At 46.7% G+C, this 25,376-nt stretch overlaps 1 protein-coding gene across 2 annotated transcripts in view; it reads right to left on the bottom strand.

The window, feature by feature from the left end:
• LOC146175044 (venom metalloproteinase BumaMPs1-like) overlaps positions 1–24,229 on the bottom strand; it is a 144,754-nt gene extending 120,525 nt beyond the window's left edge. Inside the window, exons 1-4 of one of the 2 annotated variants that reach the window (XM_084583447.1) lie at positions 24,150–24,229; positions 5,429–5,589; positions 1,174–1,266; positions 618–738 (exon numbers count right to left, since the gene is read on the bottom strand). In XM_084583447.1, the coding sequence (XP_084439573.1) occupies positions 618–738; positions 1,174–1,266; positions 5,429–5,589; positions 24,150–24,210 (436 nt within the window). In that variant the 5' untranslated portion in view covers positions 24,211–24,229. Of the gene's footprint in view, positions 1–617; positions 739–1,173; positions 1,267–5,428; positions 5,590–7,305; positions 7,424–24,149 lie in introns of those variants that run through there. The other variant, XM_084583446.1, reaches the window with a different exon arrangement.
• Between the last annotated feature and the right edge of the window lie 1,147 nt (positions 24,230–25,376).

Here is a 25,376-nt window from a genome sequence, read left to right as displayed (position 1 = left end):
AATTGCATCGCTTCATAAGTATATTAGACATTTGGTTAACCTCCCCGCCTTTCCTCCTCATCTTCCTCCTCCTCCTCCTTAGCAAATAATTAAAACTAGATTTCCAAACATACATGCAATTTAACACGGCACGACCTACTCGGACGAAACACAGAAATGCGATTTTGGCACCCTAACGCGCACAAGGCTTCTTTTTTTTTGAAATTCTATTGTTTAGCAGAACGGGATACCGAATGAGGCGGTGGACCTGGCAACATTTGAATCCTTTTTAGCAGCCGTTGTTTCGTACTTGTGATTGCAGTGCATCTTTTCCTACTTTTTAATATGAGCCAATTTGATAATAAGTGTTAAATTGAAGTGTTGCTCATTGTTGATTGAGTGTTGATTGTGCAGTGCATAATTTTGTGGGATGCTTTTTTATTTATTTGTTTTTTTTTTTGCCGTCATAGTACGACAATTATTTGTAACAAATTACATTCTTCTTGCTCCTTGTAACCGCTCCTGCCATGGAGGCTGAAAGGTGGCTGGCAGTATTGAATGAATGAATGAATGAATGAATGAATGGGTGAATGAATGAATGAATGAATGAATAAAAAATAGAAAAATAACTCGCTTACATTCTTCGGACCCAGAGTCTCCTCTTTCGTCAATTTTAACAACCTCGTGTAAGGTAGATCCATGAAAACGCTGGGAACCAACTACTGGAGAAATACTTAGTTGGTGGTTAAGTATGCCGCGCTGAAAAAAAAAATAACGGCTTTAATTTTCTTTTTCATTGAGGCATATCGGAACTGTTTACCACTTCAGCATGCATGCGGTCATTGATAAGCCGGTAGATGATGAATGTGGTCATGAGGTTTCCAACAGAGCTAACTCGGTGTAATTATTGCATGGTTATGTATGTGAAATACTCTTTGTGCTGCTATACGTATATAACAAGGGGCGGAACACGGATGATTCTTTAGCTTTACAAATTGGAAAAGAGAGGACCGCTTCCCTAAAATTACATGCCTGGCTTTTTAAAAATGGGTTTCAAATTTATTAAGCCAGGAAACTGCCGCAGGTCTTCTACAACTCTAGCCGGAAATTTGCAAGACATTTGTTAACTACAAATATTTTGACTATAGCGTTTTATTTTTGCTCCAAAGGGTTACTGCATTGAAAAATACTTACGACTTCTAAATCCCCGTCCATTGTTTTAACAGCAAGAGCGGACTGATGGCGCCTGTCATGGTACAAGTTCTTTTCGAGCTCTTGTCCATAAAACTGTTGAAAAATTCGAATGAAAATTGGCAAGGGAACTTGTTAGGCATTATTATGAATAGGAGTAAAGCTACTACTGCTCTTTAAAATATGTCGCGGCGATGAAGCGATAACAAGTCACATTAATGTACGTATATTCGGTAATTAAGGATTGATAATGGTGTCACCCGTTATTAATTAGAAGGATTAACGATGCGCTCTTAATTGTGCGCACACTCCCAGACACCCTTAGAGCGAGTGGGGGTAGCTGCTCCAGTTGCAAAGGAGATGCTCTCGACCTGCATGGAAAGCTCACCGGAATGTAGTGACAGAAGGAGTGGCCAGCTTTCGCCGGTTCAAGCCAGGATAAGGGTCGGAGTCAGAAGGAACAAACAAAACACACTTTATACACAGCAAGAGACGATACAGAGGAATACACACGATCACTTAAAGTGTACAGACGAGAGGTTCACAGAAAACAAACGCTAAGCATGCACCTACAGAGGTATTCAATAACAAACAGGCTTACAATACAGAACAATACACGAGAGACTCAAATAAACAAGCACCAAATTGTTCACCGGGCACTGTTGCAGTCCGACGCCTCGAGAGTCACGATGTGGCCGCCATGCAAGACGAGCGCCGCTCCCTCGCAGGTTCGTGGGCTTGCCAGTAGCGAGTGATTCCCGGGAGTCTAGTTGAAGCAGTTGCGAGCACGCCGCAATCACTGACTGACTGACGAAAGCACCGCGCCCTCCCTAAATAGGGCGGGCCGCGTCTGTGTGCTAAGACGTGCCAAGGCTAGCGCGCACACACATAGCTTCGCTTGTTGAAGCGTTCCCTTTTCCTCCCATTGAGCCGCGCGTCGTCATTGGTCACATGCCTTCGAACCTGCTGGACACGGCTTGCATTTTTCAGGACTGATCAATCACCGTCATCGCCGGGTGATGAGGAAAAGGGTGAAGATGACGCGCGGGGAAGGAGACGTTTCTGGAATGTCGAAATTTCGATGCGGCGCCGCGCGGGAGGGCTTGGCGCCGCGCCGGCTTAATAAAAATGTGCGCCGATTTCGTGACAAATAGCAAGCGGCTTGCGAGGTTCTTTTCTTCAGATCTACTGGTCACCTTGCTCCGTGGCTTATTCAAGGACACCAATCGAAATACATCACCAGACCAACCATTTTAGCGATGAATAATTTTATATGCGCACATACGAGAATATAACAGACTAAACATAAAAATTGACAACAATCACCAGTTCGTTGGGCAGGGGAAGCTGGTGCAAACGTTCCGGGTAGTCGCAATTCAGGTAGTCACAAAGTCCTCAGCAAGCCCAGCGGAAGGCTAGGTCACCGGACGGGGCCCAGTGGAAGCATGAGGCCTTGTGCTGCCGTTCCACGGCCGATGAGTCAGGTCTCCCTGACGTGTCTGGGTCCAGCACGGCGCCGAACGCTCGTGCCGGTGAAGAGCTGCCGTTACAGCAGCGGCAATGAGCTGAAACTGTATTACTCCCTGGTCCGATCACCTGGGACAGCAACAGGACTAGGACAGGATGCAGCAAGCAGGCCCCAGGTCTGAATCCCCGGGTCAGGCCTGGCAGAACACGCACCGCTCCGAGCTCCGTGGACAGCCGACCAGCTCCGCTACTCGCCTGTTCTCTTCTCCTCGTGGCTCGCGCTCCTCGAGCCACCTCCACGTTCTTCTCTTCTTTCTTCTTTTCTCCAAAGGTGACTTTGTTCTTCTTCTTCGTCTTTCCTCAGTTTCTCTCACAGCTTCTCACACAGGTCCTTCACACTGCTCATTCTCAGCCCGTGATGCTCCAAAAGAAAACAAATTACCTTTTTTCCTTAATTTAGTTTTCGCAAAGTACTTGAAAAATTAGAAAAATATTGAACTGGAAGATCAATGGGCGGCTAACTATTGCGACAAGGAAGACGCCTGCAGTCTTCGATTTCTGAAGGGGTGACGAGAATTACAACTTGATTTATTTTGATTAGTAGATTGTGTTTTACAAAAACGCAGACGCCTCAAAATGGTCTAGCATATTTATGGTACTGCCATGCACATACCCAGTACAAAGCAAATCTCAAATAATAATCTGTAACTCTTTTAGGCACAGTAAAATATTGGCAAATCAAATATGCCTTTCGATTTTTATATGCTGGATTGGCCTTGCCGTAGGGAATACTGAGTGGCCGTATTATAAACATCGCGTATTAAAACAGCCGCTACAGTTCACGAGCGTCCGGAAACGTTGCTGCGTACGTAAGAAGCATGCGGACGTGACTTGCGACGAACGCCATCACTGACTAATCTAGCAGATCATCTGAAGTCGAAGCACCACCTACGAGGAAAATCAGCCCATTGAATAGGCAATCTTGAATTCAAGAAATAGAAACATGTATTGTGGTGACTGACTTCTAAACCTGTACGTCGATGTCAGAACGCTGTTAAGCGGAAAAGCAACAGAAGGGGCGAAAATATACGTAGAGTGTAACTGACTGAGACGTGGTGTCACCGAAGTGCTCGTCATAGTCATTTCAGCAGCCCACAACGTGTTTAAACAAGCACTCTGCCGCAGTAGATACACAAGCCAATGAAGGACAACTGCTTAAAACCTGTAGACGAACGACACCATGGAGCGATAGAAAACAACCACCGAAGAATGCCTTAATATCTATGTCTAAGTATTGCCGTATCTTCTGCCCCATGGCAGAGAAACAACCACAGGGAAACCTGAAATTCGACACCTCTCTTTCGTTTGCAGGCGTCCTACTATTTTACCGGCCATGGAGAAAAGAGCATCACGTATGAAAGCGCGAAATTGTAACCGAAGACGACCCGTGACAGAATACAAGCCAGATGAGAAGAAAGGGCGCGGTCGATAATAAGTTAGTGGAGTGCTACAAAATTATGCATTGAACCAGGCTTCGAGGTCTTTACCGATGGTGATGAATGCTGTGTGAACTAAAACAGAAAAGAAATAGGAGGCGTATGACGACTGGTGCGCCTTTCAACACCACTTGCTCTGCCGGCGTGCTGATAGTGCCAAAGAAAAAAAGAGTATAATAGGTAAAGACGAGGAATTTGGCGGTCGACGGAGCGACGGCTTCACAGTAATGCCGCGTAAATCCAGAGGTTCTCCACGCCGAGCGCCCTGAAGCATGTTACACGCATGAATGAGCCATACTGAAGGCATTTTTCTTGTTTATTATGGGTAATCTTGCGCTCATTAGGAGCTGCTTTCACCCCATTGCGACGGAACCCGATGGTGTCACAGACTTGCCACCTGTTACCCGCCTGCGAGATTGGTACATAAAACAGCCAGCTACATCCTGCCAGCTGCAACGGTTGGCAAGAAGCAAATGAGTGAAGGAGAAACATCCCTCTTTTTCTTGGAGAGAAGAAAGATAGACCGCGAGGTTGCTGCCAGCAACTTCCAACAGTTCGCGAAAATAGAATAAACATTTGAAGGCAAAGTATCAAGCGGCAACATTCTGCATATTATTGTATTCTGGTTCCTGTGGGCACGAGGTCGTGACTCGCTTGGAACTGAGGAAAAAAATGCCCCACACAAGGCTTTACAAAAAATACATCTTCTAAATTATCAAATTTCCACAACGAGGCCCCTGCTTCAAATTTATTGGGACTTTCATATTCCGCGTTCCTCGCTCGTCGTCTTTGTCTATGAGCACATCACTTTGGTCAAGTGTTTCCCGGTAACCGTATTATCTCGAAAAATAAGTAAAAGACATGGCTTTTAGGTACTGCGCATAAGTAAGTCACGTCTTTGAAGTGTTCATATTGTGCTCTGTGAATCATTCACCATTGACCAAGGCCTTCAAGAATGCAAACAATTTCATTGGTTTAGTATGATATCGTCATAGCTGTTTTAAGGGTGTGCATCGGTTTCCCACAGCGTGATAGTGCTTAACCCAAAAAATCAATACCTAAGAAAAAAATTTGCCATATACACTGAATTTTCTCAGGAGTAAACGAAGTCTCACGTCTGATAATGTTGCGTTCGCAGTCTCGCACACATTCAGAAAAATGTGGCAGTTCACTCTGTTTAGTGTCGCAAGAAAGAAAAATGAACTTAGGAAATATTTGCTTTTTATTAGTGTTAATTACAAATCACAAACAGGAAGCCTCTTTACATAAGCATGTAGAAGTGAAAGTGAGCTTACAACCATTCGGTCGGAGTCAGTGTCTGCTGATGAAGTGATGATGAAGTCTTCAGCCAAAATAGATGTCTTTTCTAGCCTTAAGGTAAGAGCATTGGGAACGTGCAAGAGTATAGTACTGTCATCAGCTCTGCTTTCCAGAATCTTTGGGTACACAAGAATACCTGTAAAATAATAAACAAGACGCCCTGAAGTTAGCCAAGCGGTATTAAAAGGTTGTGACAGTCTATGGAAGCATCGTAAGACTAATACGTAACGAACATATCATCTAGTAATCGGTACCATTTCGGCATCATTGGGTGCACTTATAATCTCTATCGCTGAATTTGAATCTAAATTTGGACTAATTTCATTGTAGATGCATTTTGAATTACAGGAAACAACTACATTTCTAACTAGGATAGACGCTCGTTTTAGAGTAAGAAGCTGATATAAAAAAATGTATACTCGTAATGGTTGGTTCGTTGGTTTGTGGGGTTTAACGTCCCAAAGCGACTCAGGCTATGAGAGACGCCGTAGTGGAGGACTCCGGAAATTTCGACCACCTGGGATTCTTTAACGTGCACTGACATCGCACAGCACACGGGCACCGTGCATTTCACCTCCATTGAAAAACGGCCGCCGAGGCCGGGATTCAATCCCGTGCTCTTGGGAACAGTAGTCGAGCGCCGTAACCACTGTGCCACCCCGGCGGGGTACCAATAATGATTCAAATGAAATTGCGGAAGAACGGCCTAATTAATGAAATCTGACCTTGGCGCTTCTCGCTTAGTGAAGTTAGATCACATACTCTTTTTTTCTCTGTGTTTCTTTCAAAGTATACGAAGACAAGTTAGCCAGAACGGAGGCCAAGAGCTGTACAGCCTTTGCAAATTGCAATAGATGTAATATAAGAATAAAATATTTAAACAGCAGAAACATATTTCCAATGATATACGTATTTTCATAAAAATAGGTCAAATACGTGTTTTGGGAGGCATTACACCACCCGGATTAGGAATTCTCTAAAAAAATAGTGTGTGGCGTGTGTCACGAGGAATGTACAGGGGTAGTCAAACGTTCCCAGGCCGCTCCGAATGGCAGAGGAGCGGTTGCTCTCCGCTATTGCGGCGCTGCTGTCAGATGCGTGCCCCGCAGTGCACCGGTGACGAGGGTATGCGCTGAGAGGGGGCTTCGGCCCCGTCTTTCTCGCTCTCCTTGATGACAAAGAAGTGAAAGAGATAGTGCGCGCTCGCTTTTGCGGTTCCTTCTTCGGATTGCGCTGCGCTGCAGCCCGTGGTTTGGCAGACGACCGTTTTCAAGAGTGGAGCGTGATGCTGGCCTCAATATTTAGTTTTACTATGCGCACTTGTCCGTACTTTTCGCCTTATTGGCGGGGGATAACGTGCGTTTACCTCGACATAAGCTCTTTCACAGCTCGCAAGACCTCACTGTGGCTTCTCTTAATAGTTTCGTCTGTTGGCAATTACTGCGCACGAGTCGGGGTAGAGCGCTCGTTCTTCTCTTGTGGTTCCGAATGGTTTTCTTTGCTGCTTTATATCCAGCTCCTCCTCTCGATCCATGTATTAGTGATCGTGCTCAGTATATTCATGCAAGTGACGACCCGCGAATGTTGGAGATTCAGCACATGTTACTGACATTACTGGAAAGCATGTCATACATTTTACGCGGTATGATCCGTCAGGGTTGTGTTCTGAGCGCCTGCGCTCGCCTTCCTGCTGTAAGAAAACAAGCGGCCAACGAATGCGTTTCGCAACGAGAGATTTTGTCACAAATGTTTTAGATTAACCCGCCCCTGACCTTTAGGCTCCGTGTTTCTCGTCGGGAGGACTTGTATATTCCTCACCGCCGCAGTGCCTATAGTTCATGTATGTGATTACCTGTATTTGAGTTGGTGCTGTCATTGAGCTGCGGACTTCTCGGGGTTCGTTTGGTGCTTAGGCAGTCATGCATCTTCTCAGTATATATGTGCGGCGTCTCTGGCCACAATAGGCTTATATAGCTCTGTGTCGTCCCTTTTGAGTGGCCCAACAAAAACAAAACAAAGAAAAAAAAAACATACGATGACAACGCAATGGCGTGGAAGCGAGACAAACGTTCATAACTATTCTCGTACAGTTGATGAGTGACCTACTAGAGAATAGTTTTCAAATTCACATGATCAGGTGAGTGCGCACGTGTACCTTACGACAGAAACCGTGAACTACAAGCCTTGGCACACAAGTTTATCATGCCCATTAAAGGTCCCCTGAAAGGGGTCACAAAGAAGGGTAAACAACGCCATAACACTGATAGTTATTGAATCACCCATCATTCTCCCGCAAAAATTTTCGATCTAGCTTCTGAAACACCACAGATATCGGTGATTAAACATGACCCTTCCAATTTTCCCTCTCAACTCGTACGCCGAAGGGAGCCAAAAAAAAACAAAGAATACAAGCAAGTTCAAAGCTCCGCCCAGACATACGTCACTTCGACGAACTTCCGGTTGCCGCGCGCTCGCTCGCTGGCGTACTCGCGCCAACCCGTCCTCGCTCGCACACGCCTGAGGAGTTCGCCAGTTCGCGCAGCGACGGTTAGTGTAACTGCGAACCCGTGGTTATCCTATGTTACACGGCGGACCAAACCATGGTTGCACCACAAACCGCGGTTACCGCAAACCGAGCTTGACGACCTCGGTTTGCGTCGTTAACCGAGATTATGACGGCATCTGTTGACGGAAGCTACTCTTCGGCGTACGAGTGCGCGAAACGTACAAGCGGGTCTGCTTCACAAAGTTATTCATTTGCCCACTGTATCACGTCTAAAGATCGATGTATAGATTATGGTGCCGCCCGACGTCTTCGATTACGGCCGACAGCGCAGCGACTGCGTACTGAAGCCTTGTCCTGCCTACAGTACCGTTTGAACGGCTTGTTGCTGAGCAGAGCGTCAAAAAATACGCGGCATAGCTATGAAAGTACACGAGTTTGCAACACTTGCAGCATGGGATGCCGCGAGCAGGCTGAGGTACGTTACACAATTACCGCGGGGGTGGAACGTGCGAGCGCGGCGAACGACGGCGCCGTGCGTGACCGTCCCTAGTCGTCGCTAGGCCTACATTGTTTCGCTTCGAAGCCGCGGCGGTCGACGCTTTGGAACATGATCAACGCTGTCGTAAATCGTCTACTTATGAAACTGCCTTATAGTGATTCCTATCCTGCCATAGTAAAATAATTATAGAATTAACTCTGCCGACGCATTAATCGCAGAGCTAGTACGAGCAGATCGGATCAGCCGAAATGCACCAGCGGCAGCTGGCTTGAGCAGAAACTAGCTTGTATCACGGCTATCGCTCTTACCAGCAATTTGCTGCTGGTCAGCGATCCTCACGAGGGCTTCATACTTGATATTCGGCTCAGTATTCCAGACGCCAACAAATTTTAGCACGCTTTATTTCGGACATCGGTGCTAACGATCCGCCGTGTCGTTCGCGAACGTATGCGGGAGGAGGGGCCACAGCGATGGTGTTTACGGCGGTCGAGGAGGTGCTGCCATCGTGCGGTGCTTGACCGTGCTGTTGACGCCTCGTCGGACGACACTTCGATACTCCTGAAACCACGTTATATAAATAAGATATTTGTAAATGTAGCTTCGTTCTGCCGATCCCTGCGTCGTTTCGGTTGTTGCACTTAATGGGCAATGGCCACCTAACCGATAAGGGCGGCGAGCTGTGTAACAGCCCGCAAAGAGTTCGAGCAGCGCACGAGCAGACGACTTTCGCAGCTACCGGAAGTGTGTCCGTGACGTCATGGTTGCAGTGACCGCAGCGAATGGCAGCGTCTAGCAAGCCTTGCCAGTCAACTGACCCGTGACGTCACGGGACAAGGAAATAGTTCCATGCGACACGGCCAAGCGACATTCTCTCTGCCCGCGAATTAAAAAAAAAACGCTGTTTTTAAAAATTAATAATAAATCGCTGGCTTTGTTCCAAGGAGTTATACTTTGCGTTAATGCTCAAAAGGATGTGTTCTACACACTGAACACGTTTATCAGTGGCTTCTTGGGGGCCGTTCCCGTGGACCTTTAACCAAAAATGTTTGGTGATAGGCCACTGGCTGCCTTCGAAGAGCAAAGATTGTCATGAACACTTTGCGCTTTTTTCAAGATGCTACTTCGGCATTGTATAAGGATTCCCTGCTCAAAATAATGCGAACAAAATTTAACCCGCTTTGCTTTAGGAATGCATGCTAATATATTAGGATTTCGTATTGCTGGGTAGGCTTTATATGAGTAGCTCTAATCATAAGAGAAACGCAACATGCTTGAGCGCGGAGATGTCGAAAGACCGAAGGCAGCAAAAACCGGAAAAACATCCCAATAAATACAAGTAAATACTGAAGTCGACTAGATGCATATGCGGTGGTTACGACTATATCAATCAGCTCGACGAAAAGCACGTCCTGTAAAATCGGGGAACGGGTTGCAGAGCGCGTCGCCTAATCTAAAGAAATTAGTGATTCACCGCGCGTAGTGAGACGCCTTCTTTGTCCGCTTGGTTTTTGACAATATGGGAAATGCGCTTTTCATTCTCGCAAGAACAGAAAAACGTGCGCAAGCGCTGGAAACGTGCGCGCAAAATCATGACATACTTCGCAGAAGCATAAGGAACACATGTTAACTCCTCAATACACGCAGACCTTCAAGGACAACAACTCTGTAGCAGGAAAAGAGGGGGCGAACGTTTCAGGCAGAAGGTTTGAGTTGTTGTAAGCAGCATGAGGTGGCGCCACCAGTACCATCGCTGGGGCAGTAGCTCGTCTGGCGTCGTCACCGCCGCATAAGATGGGAACATCTTACTTCTTTTGATCGAATCAGGCAAGTACCCCAAACAAATTTGGTATTAAAAAATCTTAGTAACAAAATACCATTCCTGTGCAAAATTTTAACTGCGAGGATTCCGCGGTTTAGCTGGGAGAAGCATTCTACATCGCGCCTCTAATTGTGCAACACGCTATATATAGAGCGGCTGGCTCGCTGCGAGAGTGCCCGGCGGGACTCCCTTTCTTTCCCTCGCTCTCGGGCTGCGCTTAGAGTGAATGACAAACGACTCTGTGCTGCTGACAGTCACATCAAAGGGAAGCGCTCATCGCAAATTTTCATAAAGTAACTTTAGGTGTTCAGGAATAGCACTGTTCCCGCGCTCGTGAAGGAAGCGGACGGTGAGATACGACCACTCACTTGACTCGGCAGTGGCAAAATGCACGCTACTTTTAGTTGCACCGACGTTTCGTATTCCCACAGAGAGAATAGTGGGTTATTTTAAAGCTATAGCGTTGTTAAACCCAGGTCGAAAAACATTGTCCGTCAGTGTCGGTGGCATCGGCCATTTGAATACTCGAAGCCTGGAAAAATTCAGCAAACCCGAACTCCCCCCCCCCCCCCACACCCTCCACTCCTCCCTTTCGTGGTATGGCTCCTTGTAAAATCGCGAGCATGCTCTGAGAGATGGCATGGAAGCCCGCAATGCTCTTCCCATATGACTATGGTCATACCATTGAGCTAGAAACTTTCACCTGAATGAAACGTCGACGCTGACAGGATATATTATGTGGTCTACGTCACTAAATCATCAAAACATTCAAGACACACTAGATGGTTCAGTAATAAGAATTAATTCCGCTGTCATTTCATTACACAGACGGTAACATAATCATGTAGCCTGCTAAAGAAAAGTAACGCTATAGCGTTACGTTTCGCACGAGATCGCAGCAAGGAAGATGCGCTCATTCTGCTTAATGTTGCAGGCCACTATCATATGGACGGCTTGTTCAATGCTCTTCGAACCTGGCGAGATACCACCTTCGTATCTAGCACTTTTCTCGCCCAATTCGACCAACCATTCATAGGTTCTGGATGAAGCTTATTCCTTTGTCTGGCTACCAGGAGCTACGACACCAGCGTTCGATGCGGCCGGCAAGGAGAATAAAAAACATCGAGCAAGCCCGGACTTCGGGCACGAAATCGCACCAAGGAAGATGCGCTCATTCTGCTTAATGTTGTAGGTTAGTTACCCAAAAAACGCGATGTGTGTTAAGAGTAGCAACTTTTGTTTAGTCGCGGTGTCGTGCACACCGACTCTCGAACCCTTGTTTAAGCGTTTGATGGCGTTTTCATGTGCGAGTTGTTCTGTCTTGTGCAACATCTTACTGATGTTCTCGGGTGATATCGAATCTAACCCTGGTTCGATGTCGAAAAGTGAATCTGATGCATTTGCCCCGGCTCTCTAAACTATCCGTATACTTGAAGAAGTTCATGCGTCCTTACTGCAGGAGATAAAAGACGCCAAAGAAAAGCAGGCAGCAAGTGAAGATGATGTTCGTCTGCTTAGTGCTAAAGTCGCGAATTTAGAGGCAGCCATTAACTTACGCAGTACAACGGAGGAAGGAAGAAATACTTAAGCTGTGTGCCTTTCGACGCAGCTGACTGCCATCGCGGCAAGGTGTGACGATGCCGAAAATAGGATGAGGCGCTCTAATAGTCTCTTTTTTGGGATCGTAGATGCCGCTGATGAAGACTGGGCAAAATCTGAGGAAAATATTATAACCTTCTGCATAGAAAAGTTGCGTATTGCAACCACTAGCCAACAATTTGAGGGGGTTCATCGACTGGGGAAATATAGCGCTAATAAGCAGAAAACAATAATTGTAAAGATGACCTATTTCAACGACAAAGCACTCATCTTATCTGCTGGGCCGGAACGAAGGACACAGATTTTGCTATCCGTGAAGATTTTTCGCTTGCCACGCGGAAATCGAGGGCAAAGCTGATAGAATTTGCAAAACCGTAGAAAAAAAGCATAAATTATTAGTTGACAAGCTGCGTATGGGCTAAAAAAGGTATGTCTACAATGTCACTACTGATGTGGTCGAGCAGTTAGATTAATAGCTCGTAAGAAACAATTACGCGCACATACACAAAAAACCGAAATCTTCCACCTCTACCCAGTTATCGCTATCATTTACTAATATCCGTAGTATCTTGTCAAAGTGCGCTGTAGTTTCATATCTTCTTGAAGACAGTGATTCCAATATAATAGCTTTTGCAGAAACATGGTTACATTCCGATATCGACGACTGCGAAGTTCTTTCTGGCTTCAATCCTTTCATTATATACAGGTGCGATCGCACCGATAGGCAAAGGGGGGGGGGGGAGGTGTCCTCTTAGGCATTAAAAAATAGCTCACATCACATCATTTGCCTTCATTACCGATTCCAAACTTGAAATAATCTGGACGACCTGCATTGCATCTGCCACAAAACTATTGATAGTCAAATGTTACCGCGCACCAAACTCCTACCACTCTTTTTCAGATAAACTGAGTGAAAGCATTACGAGGGCATTTGAGCTCTTCCATCCTGACGTCACTTATTTACTCGGCGATTTCAATTTTCCGCAAATTAACTGGAAAGAGCTCTCATCCCCTTGTTCTGCTTCAACAAACTTCATAAACTTAGCTTTAGGCTTCAAACTATTTCAAGTAGTTACCCAACCCACCCATGGTCCCAATATATTAGACCTCATCTTTACTACCACCCCTGATACAGTTTATAACATTGCTTATTTCGATGGGCTTAGCGATCATAAATTACTCCAAGTAACACTTTATATTCCGCTTCCATTCACTGGCGTTACGCGAAAACAGATACGTGATTATGGCAGAGCTAACTACGATCTCATTAATGCCGAACTTAAAAGTTTTTAAGATAATGTCCTATTACCTTTGTTTCACCACCGGTCAGTGCAAGATAACTGGGTTCTTTTTCGAGACAAGCTCAATAAACTGGTAGAAGAACACGCCCCACTTATCTCAAGATCAAATGATAAATCAAACCCTTGGTTTACAGGAAAGCATCAGCGTATGAGAATTAAGAAAAAACTACTTTGCCGAAACGCAAAACGCCAGTGTACGCAATTTGATTGGAATAAGTATAAAAACTACCTAAAACAGTATTGCTCTCCTCTTTGTGAAGACAAGTCCTTCCTACACTAATCCAAGCAAATTCTGGAAAACAATAGGTCATCCTAGCCTGTGTAATGATATTGTTACGTGGCGGCAAGCGATGAACACAGGAGAACAGAGAACACAGAGAAGATGTTCAATGAGAGTGAGATGGTGTTTTATGAATCAGTGTGCGGGCCTAGCGCGCGCGCTCCTGCCTGCGCCACTGCCCTCTTCATCCTGCTTCGCCTGTAACAATATTTCAATATATGATGTCAACAACCCCCCCCTACTTCAACACTGTCTTTGAATCATTTTTCACCTCTGTTTTCACCAACGAAGATATTTCTAACATCCCGTATGCAACAGATTTAGATTACCCTTATATGGAATCAGTTGGCATTACACTTGCTGACATAGTACACCTGATTAATAAACATAAGGTTGCCTCCTTCTATGGTGCTGATAACATTAATTCTAAAATACTAAAATATACAATTTCCGCCTTCAGCACCATCTTAATCCATATCTTTAGGCAGTCCCTTTCAACAAGTGGACTCCCCTCCGATTGGACAATAGGAAATCTAGTACCGGTATTCACAAGAGGCAATAAACATTCATGCGAAAATTATTGCCCGATCTCATTAACTTGCATATGCTGCAAGATGCTTGCACATATTATCGCATCGCATATCTACAATCACTTAGAATCTAATAAAGTCTTTTTCCCCGGGCACATGGATTTAGGAAGGGTTTATTCTGTGAGTCGCAGATATTTGCCACCATTGACCTACATCTCAACATGAACAGTAACTGACAGACTGCATCTTTTTATATTTTTCTGAGGGATTTTATCGTGCAGCGCACTGCCGACTAATACGTAAACTTTCTGCCTTCAAAATAGATTCACTAACTTTATCATGGGTCCGTAACTTTCTTTACAATCGCCAGCAGTTCACCGTCGTTAAGAATTATTCCTCTCCTTCCTCCTACGTCAAATCAGGTGTGCCGCAAGGAATCGTCCTTGGCTCATTACTCTTCTTGATTTATTTTAATGACCTGCAGAATAACATCTCGTCTTGTACACGCATATTTGCTGATGACTGCATCATCTATCATGCGATAAAGAACACTGAAGACCACATTTTACTTCAAATTGATCTGAATCGCGTTACCGACTGGTTTAAAACGTGGCTGATGACCTTGAACACTTCCAAATGTAACATAATTTTTTTCTCATGAAAATCAGCGAATTAGAATTTTTTCTACCACATTATTAACTTTACATTGGCTCGGACTACACGGTAGAAATACCAAGGCGTCCACCTCACTCCAAATCTTTGTTGGGCAGATCATATAGCGACCATTTCTGCTCACGCTTCCAGGTCATTGGGATTTCTTCGCCGCAACCTACAAACCACTACATCTTACGTTCGTAGATTAGCCTACATAACGTTTGTTCGTCCGCTCCTAGAGTACGCCTCCTCTATCTGGTCACCTCATCAGCAATATTTACTAGAGAAGTTGGAAGCAATACAAAATAGGGCTTGTCGTTTCATCTGGCATAATTATAATTTCCAGTTCAGCGTAGCTCATCTCAAGCTTACACTTTAACTTCATCCGTTAAATGTCTGTCGTCATGTCACCCTTCTATGTTTTTTTCATTAATACGCCCATGGCACTGGTCATCCCTAAGTCATCTACAACGTCCCTCCTACCTATCGCATAGATTGCATGCGTCTACAGCTAATGGAATAAAACAGCGCAAGGAACGGGACGAAACATGAAGGAAGGGAAACAAAGATACAGGCGCTGACTAACGACTGAAATTTTATTCCGAAGCAGGACACATATATAAGGTACGAAGAGGGGGGGGGGGGCGGTGGCCAAATGCGATCCTGCACAATCACCGAAACAGTGTAGTCACGTCCAAGAGTAAAACCGATAAAAAGGTGAAAGGCCGAAAACACTAAAAGCGATAAAAAACACGGTGTAAGAGACCGGAACGGAAAGTAAAACCGGTAAAAATAGATATATACATAGCAAAAAGGCAAGTAAAAACATTAAAATATAACGGTAAAAAAACACTGCACTAATATCGTGGCACAAAGTGATTAACAAAAGTAGCGGAAAAGGGCATGCATGAAAAATTAACCATTTACCCTGCCTCTGAGAAATTGCAATTCTTTTTGCGACAAGCACAGGGAGGGTGCACTCACACATTGCTCCTTTGCGCTGTGAATTTCGAACGCTTCCGCGGTTTCCCTGGATATCTTATCCCGTCCTCGAGCAAGCATTTTGCAGCGATTGAAATGTGGGTAACAGGTTTCGTCCGGATCATTATCGTTATGTTTACACTTTTTGCAGTGCATGGCGTGGTGCCCGGAAATTGCAATGCTGTTTACGTTGTTCCTATGCTCTTGAAGCCTAATGTTGACGCACCTGCCTTTATGGCCAATTTATCTCTTCCCACAGGATACGGGCAGGGAGTAGACGACGCCGGTTTTGCAAGGGACGCGTTGTTCCGAATGAGTCAGCCAAAATCCACGGCGATCAGAGGTTTGTTTACCTTCGCGCAAAGGGCGGAAAGCTTATTAGGCGCTGAAAATACGACGTCAACCCTTGAACGTATCGCGACCTTTTTGAGGTGGTGGCTGACCTCATGAATGTAGGGCATTACGACCACTCTTCTGTGCTCCCTGTTGGACGCCGCCTGTGCGTGATGTCGTCCTCTTCTTGGCCGCGGAACCGGCCACGGACACCACAACGTTCAGGGGATATCCGGCGGCTGACAGGACGTTCTGGTTTCCTCCTCAATTCTTTATTCAATGGTCTTGCAGAACGGGCCGTAAGAACTATCAAGGAGGGCTTGAAGTAAATGCATGGCGTGGAGTCGACAACTGTTCTGGCAAAAATTCTTAGTAACTACAGATATTTGCCACAAGCTTCAGGGTGTACTCCGTCCGAACTTCTGGGATACCGTTTGAGTCAAAATTAGATATGGTTTTCCTCCCAGGAGCTACGAATTGCCCAAGCATCCAGAGACTGATCCCGCCAATTGGTACTTCACTCCGGGAGACGACCTCTATGTGCGCAACTACGGCGTAGGAGAAAAGTGGACCCCAGACAAAGGGAAATCGACGAGTGGTGCCCGTCTAGTCACTGTGGCTAATGAGGATGGAGTCGTGCGACGTCATGCCGACGAGATCCGCAAACGCTCATCAGGCACCGACGGAAGCAGAGAAGTATCAAGCCCTGCACAGTCGCCTCCTACGACCTTAGGGACCCCAACAGACAAGGCTCACCACCTTTCCGAAGGGCCTGTTTCTGAGGTACGCCGGTCCACAAGAACCAGAAAGCCAGTGGAGCGCTACGGCTATTAGGGGAAGGAAATGCTGCAGATAACAATGCTGCAGATAACCCGACCACTCCACACATGTGTTGATGGTCCCTCTTTCCTTCTTCCCCTGCTTTCGTTCCTTCTTTACCTATTTCCGTGCTAAAAATAAAGCGTCGTCTTTTCGCTGTGCGAATCTGCCTGGTTTTCATCCCGTAGCTGCCGGCCTTTTGCCGGTAGAATGTAACAGGAGCTATAGGTTGTAGTAGTAGAAGACTTTATTGAGGCGCAACATTTAGGCGCCTAATATATCGATGACCTGCTGGGCGAGCAGGAGCTGTTCTTCACCCTCAGCACCAAGCAAGTCCACCCAGGTCCAGATAGTATGGGAGGAGGTGGGAAAGAATCCCGATTGCAATGCAACCGGACATGAAAATAGGCAGTGTGAAAGGTTCGTAAAGGGGAAGGGCAGTTGGGGCATGATGGATCACGACGAAATTCGTAGAGATATAGCCGTGCAGGGGTTATGAGTGTATTCAACTGTATTTGCTGAAGGATATGAGCCTCCCGAGCGGAAAGATTAGAATGAGGGTCGGCGTACAGCTTGCAGTCTAAGCGAGCAGCATAGTGATATTCGCTGATGGTGGCACGAAGAGAAAGTCTCGACATGCCCTCCAAGGATCTTGGTCAGGGGATGAACGGTGCCCGGTTACGAGTTTCACGGGAGAAATGGTTCGTCAGCTCATTGCCGTCAATCCCCGAGCGTCCAGGGATCCATCGAAAGAAGACAGGGCAGGGCTGCAGCGCAACAAGTGCGGCCTCGAGCTCCGTGGACAGATGATGTGTTAGACTTTTAGATTGAATGGCACGGATAGCAGCCTGCGAGTCAGTGTATATAATATACTGAGGTACATGTGGGAGAGAATGGAAACATTGAATGGCATGAATGATGGAAAGGACCAGCGAGATAATATCTGCAGGGTGGAGAAAGGGGCCACTAGTGTGTGTGACAGGGGTAGATAGACGAGGATGAAAGAAGATCTGGCTTCCGGACCTGCGAGGAGCCACACAGGAGGCATCCGTGTAAGCGCCTCCATGGGTACATAAGGGCCGACTATGATGAGATGCAGCAGCATGTCGGCGGCCAGCATGCAGGACCGGTGATATATTGGCTGGAAGAGGAAGTATAGGGAGGTTAGTGGCCTCTGGAGGGAAATGAGTTGGCAGAGGGACTGACTGGGTGGTGGAAATGTTAGCCTGGCTGAGAAGCCAGCGTGCATGAACTCTGCCGGAGAAGTGAGCTATCTGTCGGTCACGGTGAAGAAAAAGGAGACTCCAAAGAGGATGAAAACGACCGGTGGCATAAAGCTTATCGGTGGTAGTGGTTATGGAAATACAAAGAGCAGCTTTATAAAGGCCGTGAAGAGCTGTTGCAAGTGTGTCTAGCTGGTCCTGGGTGAATGAAAGATATAGCATAAAGTAAATTAATTTGTTAAGAGCCAGCGTGTGAGCCAGTGACAACCGTGAGCCTCCTTCAGGCCAGAGGACCATCTCACAACTCGGCGAATTAAATGGGTGACAGACTGACAGGTAGCAACAGCCGTATGGAGACGATTTTGGCGGCATGCAGAGCCATGTCAAGACTGCAAAATTGAGAAACTTTGGGGATTGGGGACCCGCCCAAAGTGAGTTGTGAGCTCGTTGATAAGCATAGTGAGTCAAAAGTAGGAGTTCGGGCGCGGGAGACAGACCTGCATGGTCAAGAAAGCAAGAAATGATATCCAATTCCTACTGAATGGTGTCTTGAACGTGACCAGGAGATCCGCGCGAGCACCACAGTGTGACGTCGTCGGCGTAAAAAATGAGCTGAATATCGGGAACAGACGATAACTTAACCGCGAGAAGAGCCGCGTGAAAGAACGGCACCCTGTGGGGTACCGCGGTTGAGACGGTTGGGTGTAGAAGTCAAGTTGAATGCTCTGAAAAGAGCATCGCGATTAGAAAGGAAAGTTCGAACGTAGTTATACTTACGGGAGCCGCAGTCGGTGCTGGAAAGGCAGGTAAGAGTATGGTCATGGGAGACGCAATCGAATGCCTTGCGGACATCGACTGTGACCAGGGCGTGAAGCTGAAAGCTACGAAAGGTGAATAAAGCGTGCTCAAGGTGAGGAAAAGGTCCTGTACAGATACGCTGGAACGAAAACCAATGAGGGTATGAGGGAGCTAGTTCGAAACCTCCAAATTCCTACTAAGCCTAGTGAGCGCCATTCTTTCCATCGTCTTACCGACACAGGAGGTCAAAGAAATGGGTCGGAGATCTGAAAGGGCTGAATGTTTACCAGGTTCAGGAATGACAGAAATAAATGAAGAACTCCAGGACGATGGCAGAGAGCCTTCTTCCCAGGCAGTGTTATAAAGGTCGAGGTGTTCTTTTGCATTATCGAGAGATTGCGAAGAGCGAAGAAACTCATTTCATCTTTATCGGGAGCCCACCGAGTGGCGTTAGCAAGAAGTGCAGCTTAAAGCTCCCGCACTGTAAAAGGGTATCGAGGTCAATGCTTGCACAGCCTGTATATTCAGGGTAAAAGGTGGACAAGGGGGATGGGAGATAAAGATCTGCAAGGGTTGCGAGAACCTCATCGGGAGACTTTGTGACTAGGGCTTTAGCAAGAGTCGGGGCAGGGGCAGGGGTGGCACCAAGGAGGGTTCGAAAAAGAGTCCAGGCTGATTTTTTTATGGAGCCCCGTGTCAAGATTGTTGCATAGGGTATTCCAACGAGAATCCTCAAGCGTAGCACAATATGTTACGATATCGTCTCGCAACTTTGAAAGCGTGGTCTGCAGTTGGATGTTGCGGGGTTGCAGTCTGGCTGCCGGAGAAGTTTTTTGCGACGCTTCCACAGCCTGATGAGATGAGGGTCGGGGTCAGAAGTGGGATATGCAGCGGTCTCCGTGCGAGTAGAGGATGAAGCCGCTTGGAGAAGGGCATTAGTGCATTCCTCACAAGGCGTGAAGGAGGCAGAAGAGAGGAGACAGCGAAAGGCCTGCCAGACAGTATGTCGAATGCGCTGCTTACGTCTGGTTATCCGAAAAGAAACATAGCTGAAAATAATATAGTGGTCACTAAGAAGGGTATCGGCAGTGGCTGACCACTGAGGTGATATAGGACCAGAACAGTAAGTGAGGTCAGGGATTGTGTAGCGCTGGGAGTATGTGCCCGCCATAGTGGGTACTCCGGGGGTGTTGAGGAGATTGAGGCGAGCTTGCTTGGATATGAAGTGAAGTAGGCGGCCGGCACGAACGGTCTGCGGATAACCCCATAGTGTGTGCGGGACATTAAAATCGCCGCATAGAAGTAAAGCCGTATGAGAGGGCAATGTGTTAAGAAATTTACCTATAGGGCCGTGAAATGTGTGGCGTGAGGGGGGGGGGGTTGTAGAAGGAAAGCAGGGCCAGGCTGAGGGGAGCCCGTGGAAGATAGTAGAGGGTGCCCACTAGGTAGGTTTGGAGCGATGAAGGAATTTTAAGGGCTGCTGAGAGGTTACGGCGAACGTAGATAGAAGGGGGTTAGTAGCTATAGAGTGAAATTCCCGGTAGCCAGGCAAGTTAGCGGAGCAGCGAGTTTCCTGGAGGAGAATGAAATGGGGCAGAGAGGGAAGAGTAAGAAGACACTGGTGTAATGGAGTGCGGTTAGTATTGTGATTGCGACAGTTCCATTGAATTCTATTGATGTCCTTTATGTTGACATCTAACTAATTTGATTGCGCGGCGGCATGCCATTGCATTTCTTTATAGAAGGGGGAAGAGAATCCGTAATGGTTTGCAGTGAAGTCTAAAAAGTGAAGATCAAATTAAGGAGGCGTTCGAACTGAACATTGACTTGAGTATTGAGGCTATTGAATTTGGCATCAATTTCGGTGTTAGCCTCCTCATGCTGTTGCACGCGGCGCTCAAGGTCAGACTGGTATTTTAGACGGTCAGCGACGATATTCTCTATGTTTGAGAATTTTGGATCGATTGTAGTGAGTAGCTGATCCATGCGAGCCTCAAGAGCATCTAGGCGGCGATCGATGCTGTTGAGATCTTTTTTAGGGGGCGAATGGCCACTTCCAAAGTAGCCACGTGGAGCTCGAGGGTATGAAAGCGTTCTTCAATAAAGGACGGAGGAGGGGGCGAGTGGGAAACGAGTGACTGTGGAGATGATTGGCGAGAGTAACGAGGCTTGGGAATCGGACGCTTCGAAGATTGACGAGATGGAGAGCACCCTAGATGAAGCTGGGAAGGTGCCTGTGTTACTGCTGCGTAGGAACCGGGAGGAGAATAGAACACGCGCTCTACAAGAGGAAGATAGCCATAGTTTATAGGGGGCTGCGGAGGAGCCGGCGGAGTGGCCTGGCGAAGGTTGACATGCTGTTGGTAGGCGTTCTTGGCACATTCCTTGCATGTCTGCTTACAGTAGGGGCAAAGGGGGGGGGGGGGGGAAGTAGCATGCTCATATGTCCCGGCACCAAGGCTGCGTGCCCTCGTGGACTGAGGGCGGCGGGGAGTTGGGCGAAGTGCACTTGGAGCAGTTAACAGTGTCATTACAGAACTGATGTGCGCGGTGGCCAATCTTGAGACAGCGCGTACATGCAGGAACGCAGGGTTTGTGAGGGCGGCATCGAAATGCTGCTCGACGAAAGTAAACAGTGCGGGGAATGACAGTACCAGCAAATGCAATTAGTACAGTTTCGGGACCCTATCATGCGCGCGGTTATGATATCGGCTGTGTAAGTCTCTAGGTCCCTCATGACATCGGCGGTCGAAAGGCCGCGTTCGACACCAAGAGTGACATCGAGGCAGGAAAGAGGGCGTTTGACAGGGTAGGAACCGACTTTTACGAGCTTACTGGAGAGGTTAATGGGGGTGATATGCAATAGAAGGTTGGCGGTGAGGTTGCGTTTTCAGAAAGACCAGGTTAAGCACTGACTTTGTCTCGAGGGTGAGGTCGGTACTGGAGCAATCAGAGAGGTTGGCAGCATCGATTATAGTTTTAAGCATTTCGTATGGCCGTGTGCGGGGTGAAAGGGTGCCAGGTGGGAGCTGGAGCCCTACCAATATTTCGTCCAGGCGAGATCTGGCAGGCGGCTTTGCTAGTGGCCGTTGTAGAGAACAAAGTGCGATAAAATAACGATTACTATGCAGGCATCAATTGGTAATAAAACGGCGGAGTAACATATTAAAAGCGCGTAACTCACTGCAGGAAGCGGGCTGAGGTAACTACAACGATGGAGCTTATTATCGTCCCCAAGTCGGGGCGGGAAACCGCGCCGGCGGTAACATGCGGTTGACAATGATTAGTTAATATTCTAACTTACACAAACTACCAGCAGCTCTGCGGGAAGTACAATTGTGCTAGAAATATTGTTTACAAGCTGAGAGGTGACAGAACAGACGGGAGACATGCGGTGCCATGCATGGAGTCAGCTTAATGCGCCATAAACCGGCGAACTGTCACATCTCTACGACGTAACACTGGCGCTCCGAAATTGCCTTAACCTGGAACTCTTAGTAACACTGGCGCTCCGAAATTGCCTTAACCTGGAGATCTTAGTGTGTTGATGCCTGATAGAATATTATCGCGCTAAATACGAAGGCATACCCAAGAAAAAAGAGCCAAGGAAGCACAACACAGGACATGCTGAGGCCTTCTTCAGGCGGTCGCAGGCTGAAGTGGCCATAGATCTCGTTTCGATGGCAGTCACTACGTTCTGAGCACGTACCGCATTATCTGAAAGGTTGCATTGTTAATGTACTGGAGGCCTCAGCTCGAGTGAAAGTTTGCTTCTGGTGAGTAAAGCAAAAAAGGCTGGCGCTGCAGCTTGAAGACTGCCGAACTTAAACAAGCATTACTCGGCCGTGTGGCCGGAATGGTATATCGTTGTATTGACCAATAAGCCGGCAAAGCAATGTTTAAAACAAAACATTCTGGGATGGCTTGACCACTGGCTGCATAGACTGAGGTGTTTTGAAGCCACCAACTTTAAGTGCGGGTGCTGCTGCCAGCCATGTCGGCTCTTCACAGCATTCTCGGACGTTGTGCTTCTCATACGTGGTAATGCCAAATATGCTCTTCTGGTTTCTTATGATGGTTGTGCGTGTGAAGGTGCTACAGCTCCGCTCACGAGCTCCGAAATTCCGGGCGAACTTCATATTTGGCTCAACTGTAGGCTCCATACACTGTCGTTAGGGGCGCCACTAAACATCGGCTAGCGGTTGTGTGAGTCCTAGAGATGATGTGTCATTGCTCATCAATTGCTGCAAAGATAGCCAGTGGGGAGCGCTGTGTCAACGTGGTCCCCACGGCATTTCGTCGTTCAGAGCTTTTATATGCGCACGCAGCTCTACCACTGACGAGATGACAAAGGTTTCGAAATTTGCATGCGATGCATGAAGAAATATGCGGACTCCAAGACAACTGCTAGGCTGTCACAAGCAAAGGTCGTAAAGCAGCTGTTCGACAATACGCAGTTCTATCGCCCTTCAAAGGTCGGTTTTGGCACTCATTGCAATGCTAGGAGGAATTCCCTTGGCAAGGCGCATGCGCATTCAAAAAGGTCACTTTACACAGATCAGGCAGATTTGTAGCGCACAGCGACGTTGTAATACGGAGGCGCTAAGGTCGACGTTCCCAGCTGGCGAAAGAAGATAATGAAGCTTAAGGCGTGTGCTCGGTGCGCCTTCACGGCACGGGCTGCTCGGTTCCAGAAACCTGCCAGCTGGTCCTCTTTTTTTTTTTTTTTGGTGCTCCGCTGCAACCCCGTAAATTCATTACAAATTTAAGTGCTGTGCATGACATCGTGCGAAGCACCCATTGATTATTCTTCAGCCTGGGAAATTAATGGGCGACCCCTTTGTTGCATTTTCGCCTTGTTTTGGAGCTCGCGATTTTACAAGGGCAGGTTGAAAACTTCATTGACGTACTTCAGCCTGGTAAAATGATATCACACTTGTTTGCTTCACCGTGGCAGACCTCTTTTCACCTTGATTGGTGCACAATATCACCGCTGTTTTAAAATCGAATTTGAGCTGCAGATACTTTTGCGAGGCTGCTTTCGTGAATATATTATTGAAACAAGTTGAATTGCGGGTGTGCTCGCTTGCAGGCGGAACAAACAACAAGGCGGAGTTTAAGGACAGTGAACCATTTCGAAAGACAGGTATTTTATGGTTATGCTTTCAAACGATGGTAAAAACGAGGTGGAGCGAAAAATGATTGATAAATAGCCGATGCTTAGAGTAACTGTGTTTTTAGGTCCTCCTTAGCGTTAGAAATGACAGGCGCATGCACAATGTAGACTACATATTGTGTAACGTAATGCAACGTAATGTAAACCAGGAACGAATGGACAAAAGAGAGGTACTTGCCTTCGCCTAATTCCATTTGAACGAAAATTAGGTTAACCAAGAACTGAGTGCTTGTCAGCATTGCTTGCTTGCTTCGGTGGTATACTGAAATGGCAAGTCATTTTTGTGCTTCCTTTCAGAGAAAATTATGCATGAGGACACTTCAGTTCCGGTTCAAAACAGAATAAAAAAAACGAAGAATTAGAATCATCACTGCAGGCATATGTGAGGCGGTAAAGATTTGAGAAATTCAAGTGCGTAGCTATCGAATGGGAACGTCACCAAGCTTGCGTAAAATTGAGCCGCCACAGCCACAGACAAATTGACACTATTGCGGATTGTTTCAGCTGTTAGGTTCGTATTTCTGGACTTCTTGGAACACTGGATGAAAAAAAAGACTGCGACTTTGGGAAATTTGCAGTGATAACGATAGCGCAGTGTTTGTGAGTGCCCCCCCCCCCCCAAATTTTGATTTTACTGAAGGCATCATCATGACCTTTGCAAGAAACCGATGAGAGTAGCGGCGAGTGGTTTCGGAAAAATAATTAAAGAACATTTATTATTATTCACATTTCTGGAATTTTTGTCCCAGCGAGGCACGCATTGCGGTTAAGAAACGAGGGAAAATGCGCAAGAAAATACATCAATTTCTGCTGTCAAGAGGGTGTCGCTGCTTTCATTCAGTGTCTACTTCGCAATGGTGTTTAAATCATTGGCTGGGGTTCATCACGGTCGCTTCACTTATGGAGCGAAGTTCGTTGAGGGAAATTAAATTGAGCTGTGAAGATTTTGGGCAATTTATTTTCTTGAATAACACATTGTGATTCCAGGAAAACAAAGATGAAGTGAAGATCGCAGGAGCGGAGCAAAGAAAGACGAGTAAGTCTGCATAAAAGCTACGCATTCGGCGGAACTGCAGTGGAAGCCTCAATAACTAAAATGTCACAGAGTGTTTTTCTAACGTTCTGGCAGTGCAGTTAACGAAAGCCCTGCAATAAGGAACAGCCCCTTTCATAGCAGGCATGCCCTCTGAAAGGTCTCAGCTACTTGAAAGCACTACTGTTGCTTCGGCTCACAGGACTACTCCTCCAGATGAGGATGGAGACAGTAATGACGCAGTGATGGTGGAATAAGATGTAAGAATTCTAAAACGGTGTGGGTCTCCCATGTCCAACCATTATTCTCCGCGGTCCCAACCAAAATCAATGAAACATCAGCATGCATCAAAGCCAAAGGATAATATTTTTT

The sequence above is a fragment of the Amblyomma maculatum genome, chromosome 11 (assembly GCF_055883805.1).
Source record: "Amblyomma maculatum isolate TAMU_Amacu chromosome 11, ASM5588380v1, whole genome shotgun sequence".
Classification (NCBI taxonomy): domain Eukaryota; kingdom Metazoa; phylum Arthropoda; class Arachnida; order Ixodida; family Ixodidae; genus Amblyomma; species Amblyomma maculatum.
Note: the sequence above shows the minus strand (reverse complement) of the source record. Positions and strands in the feature narration are given on the sequence as shown.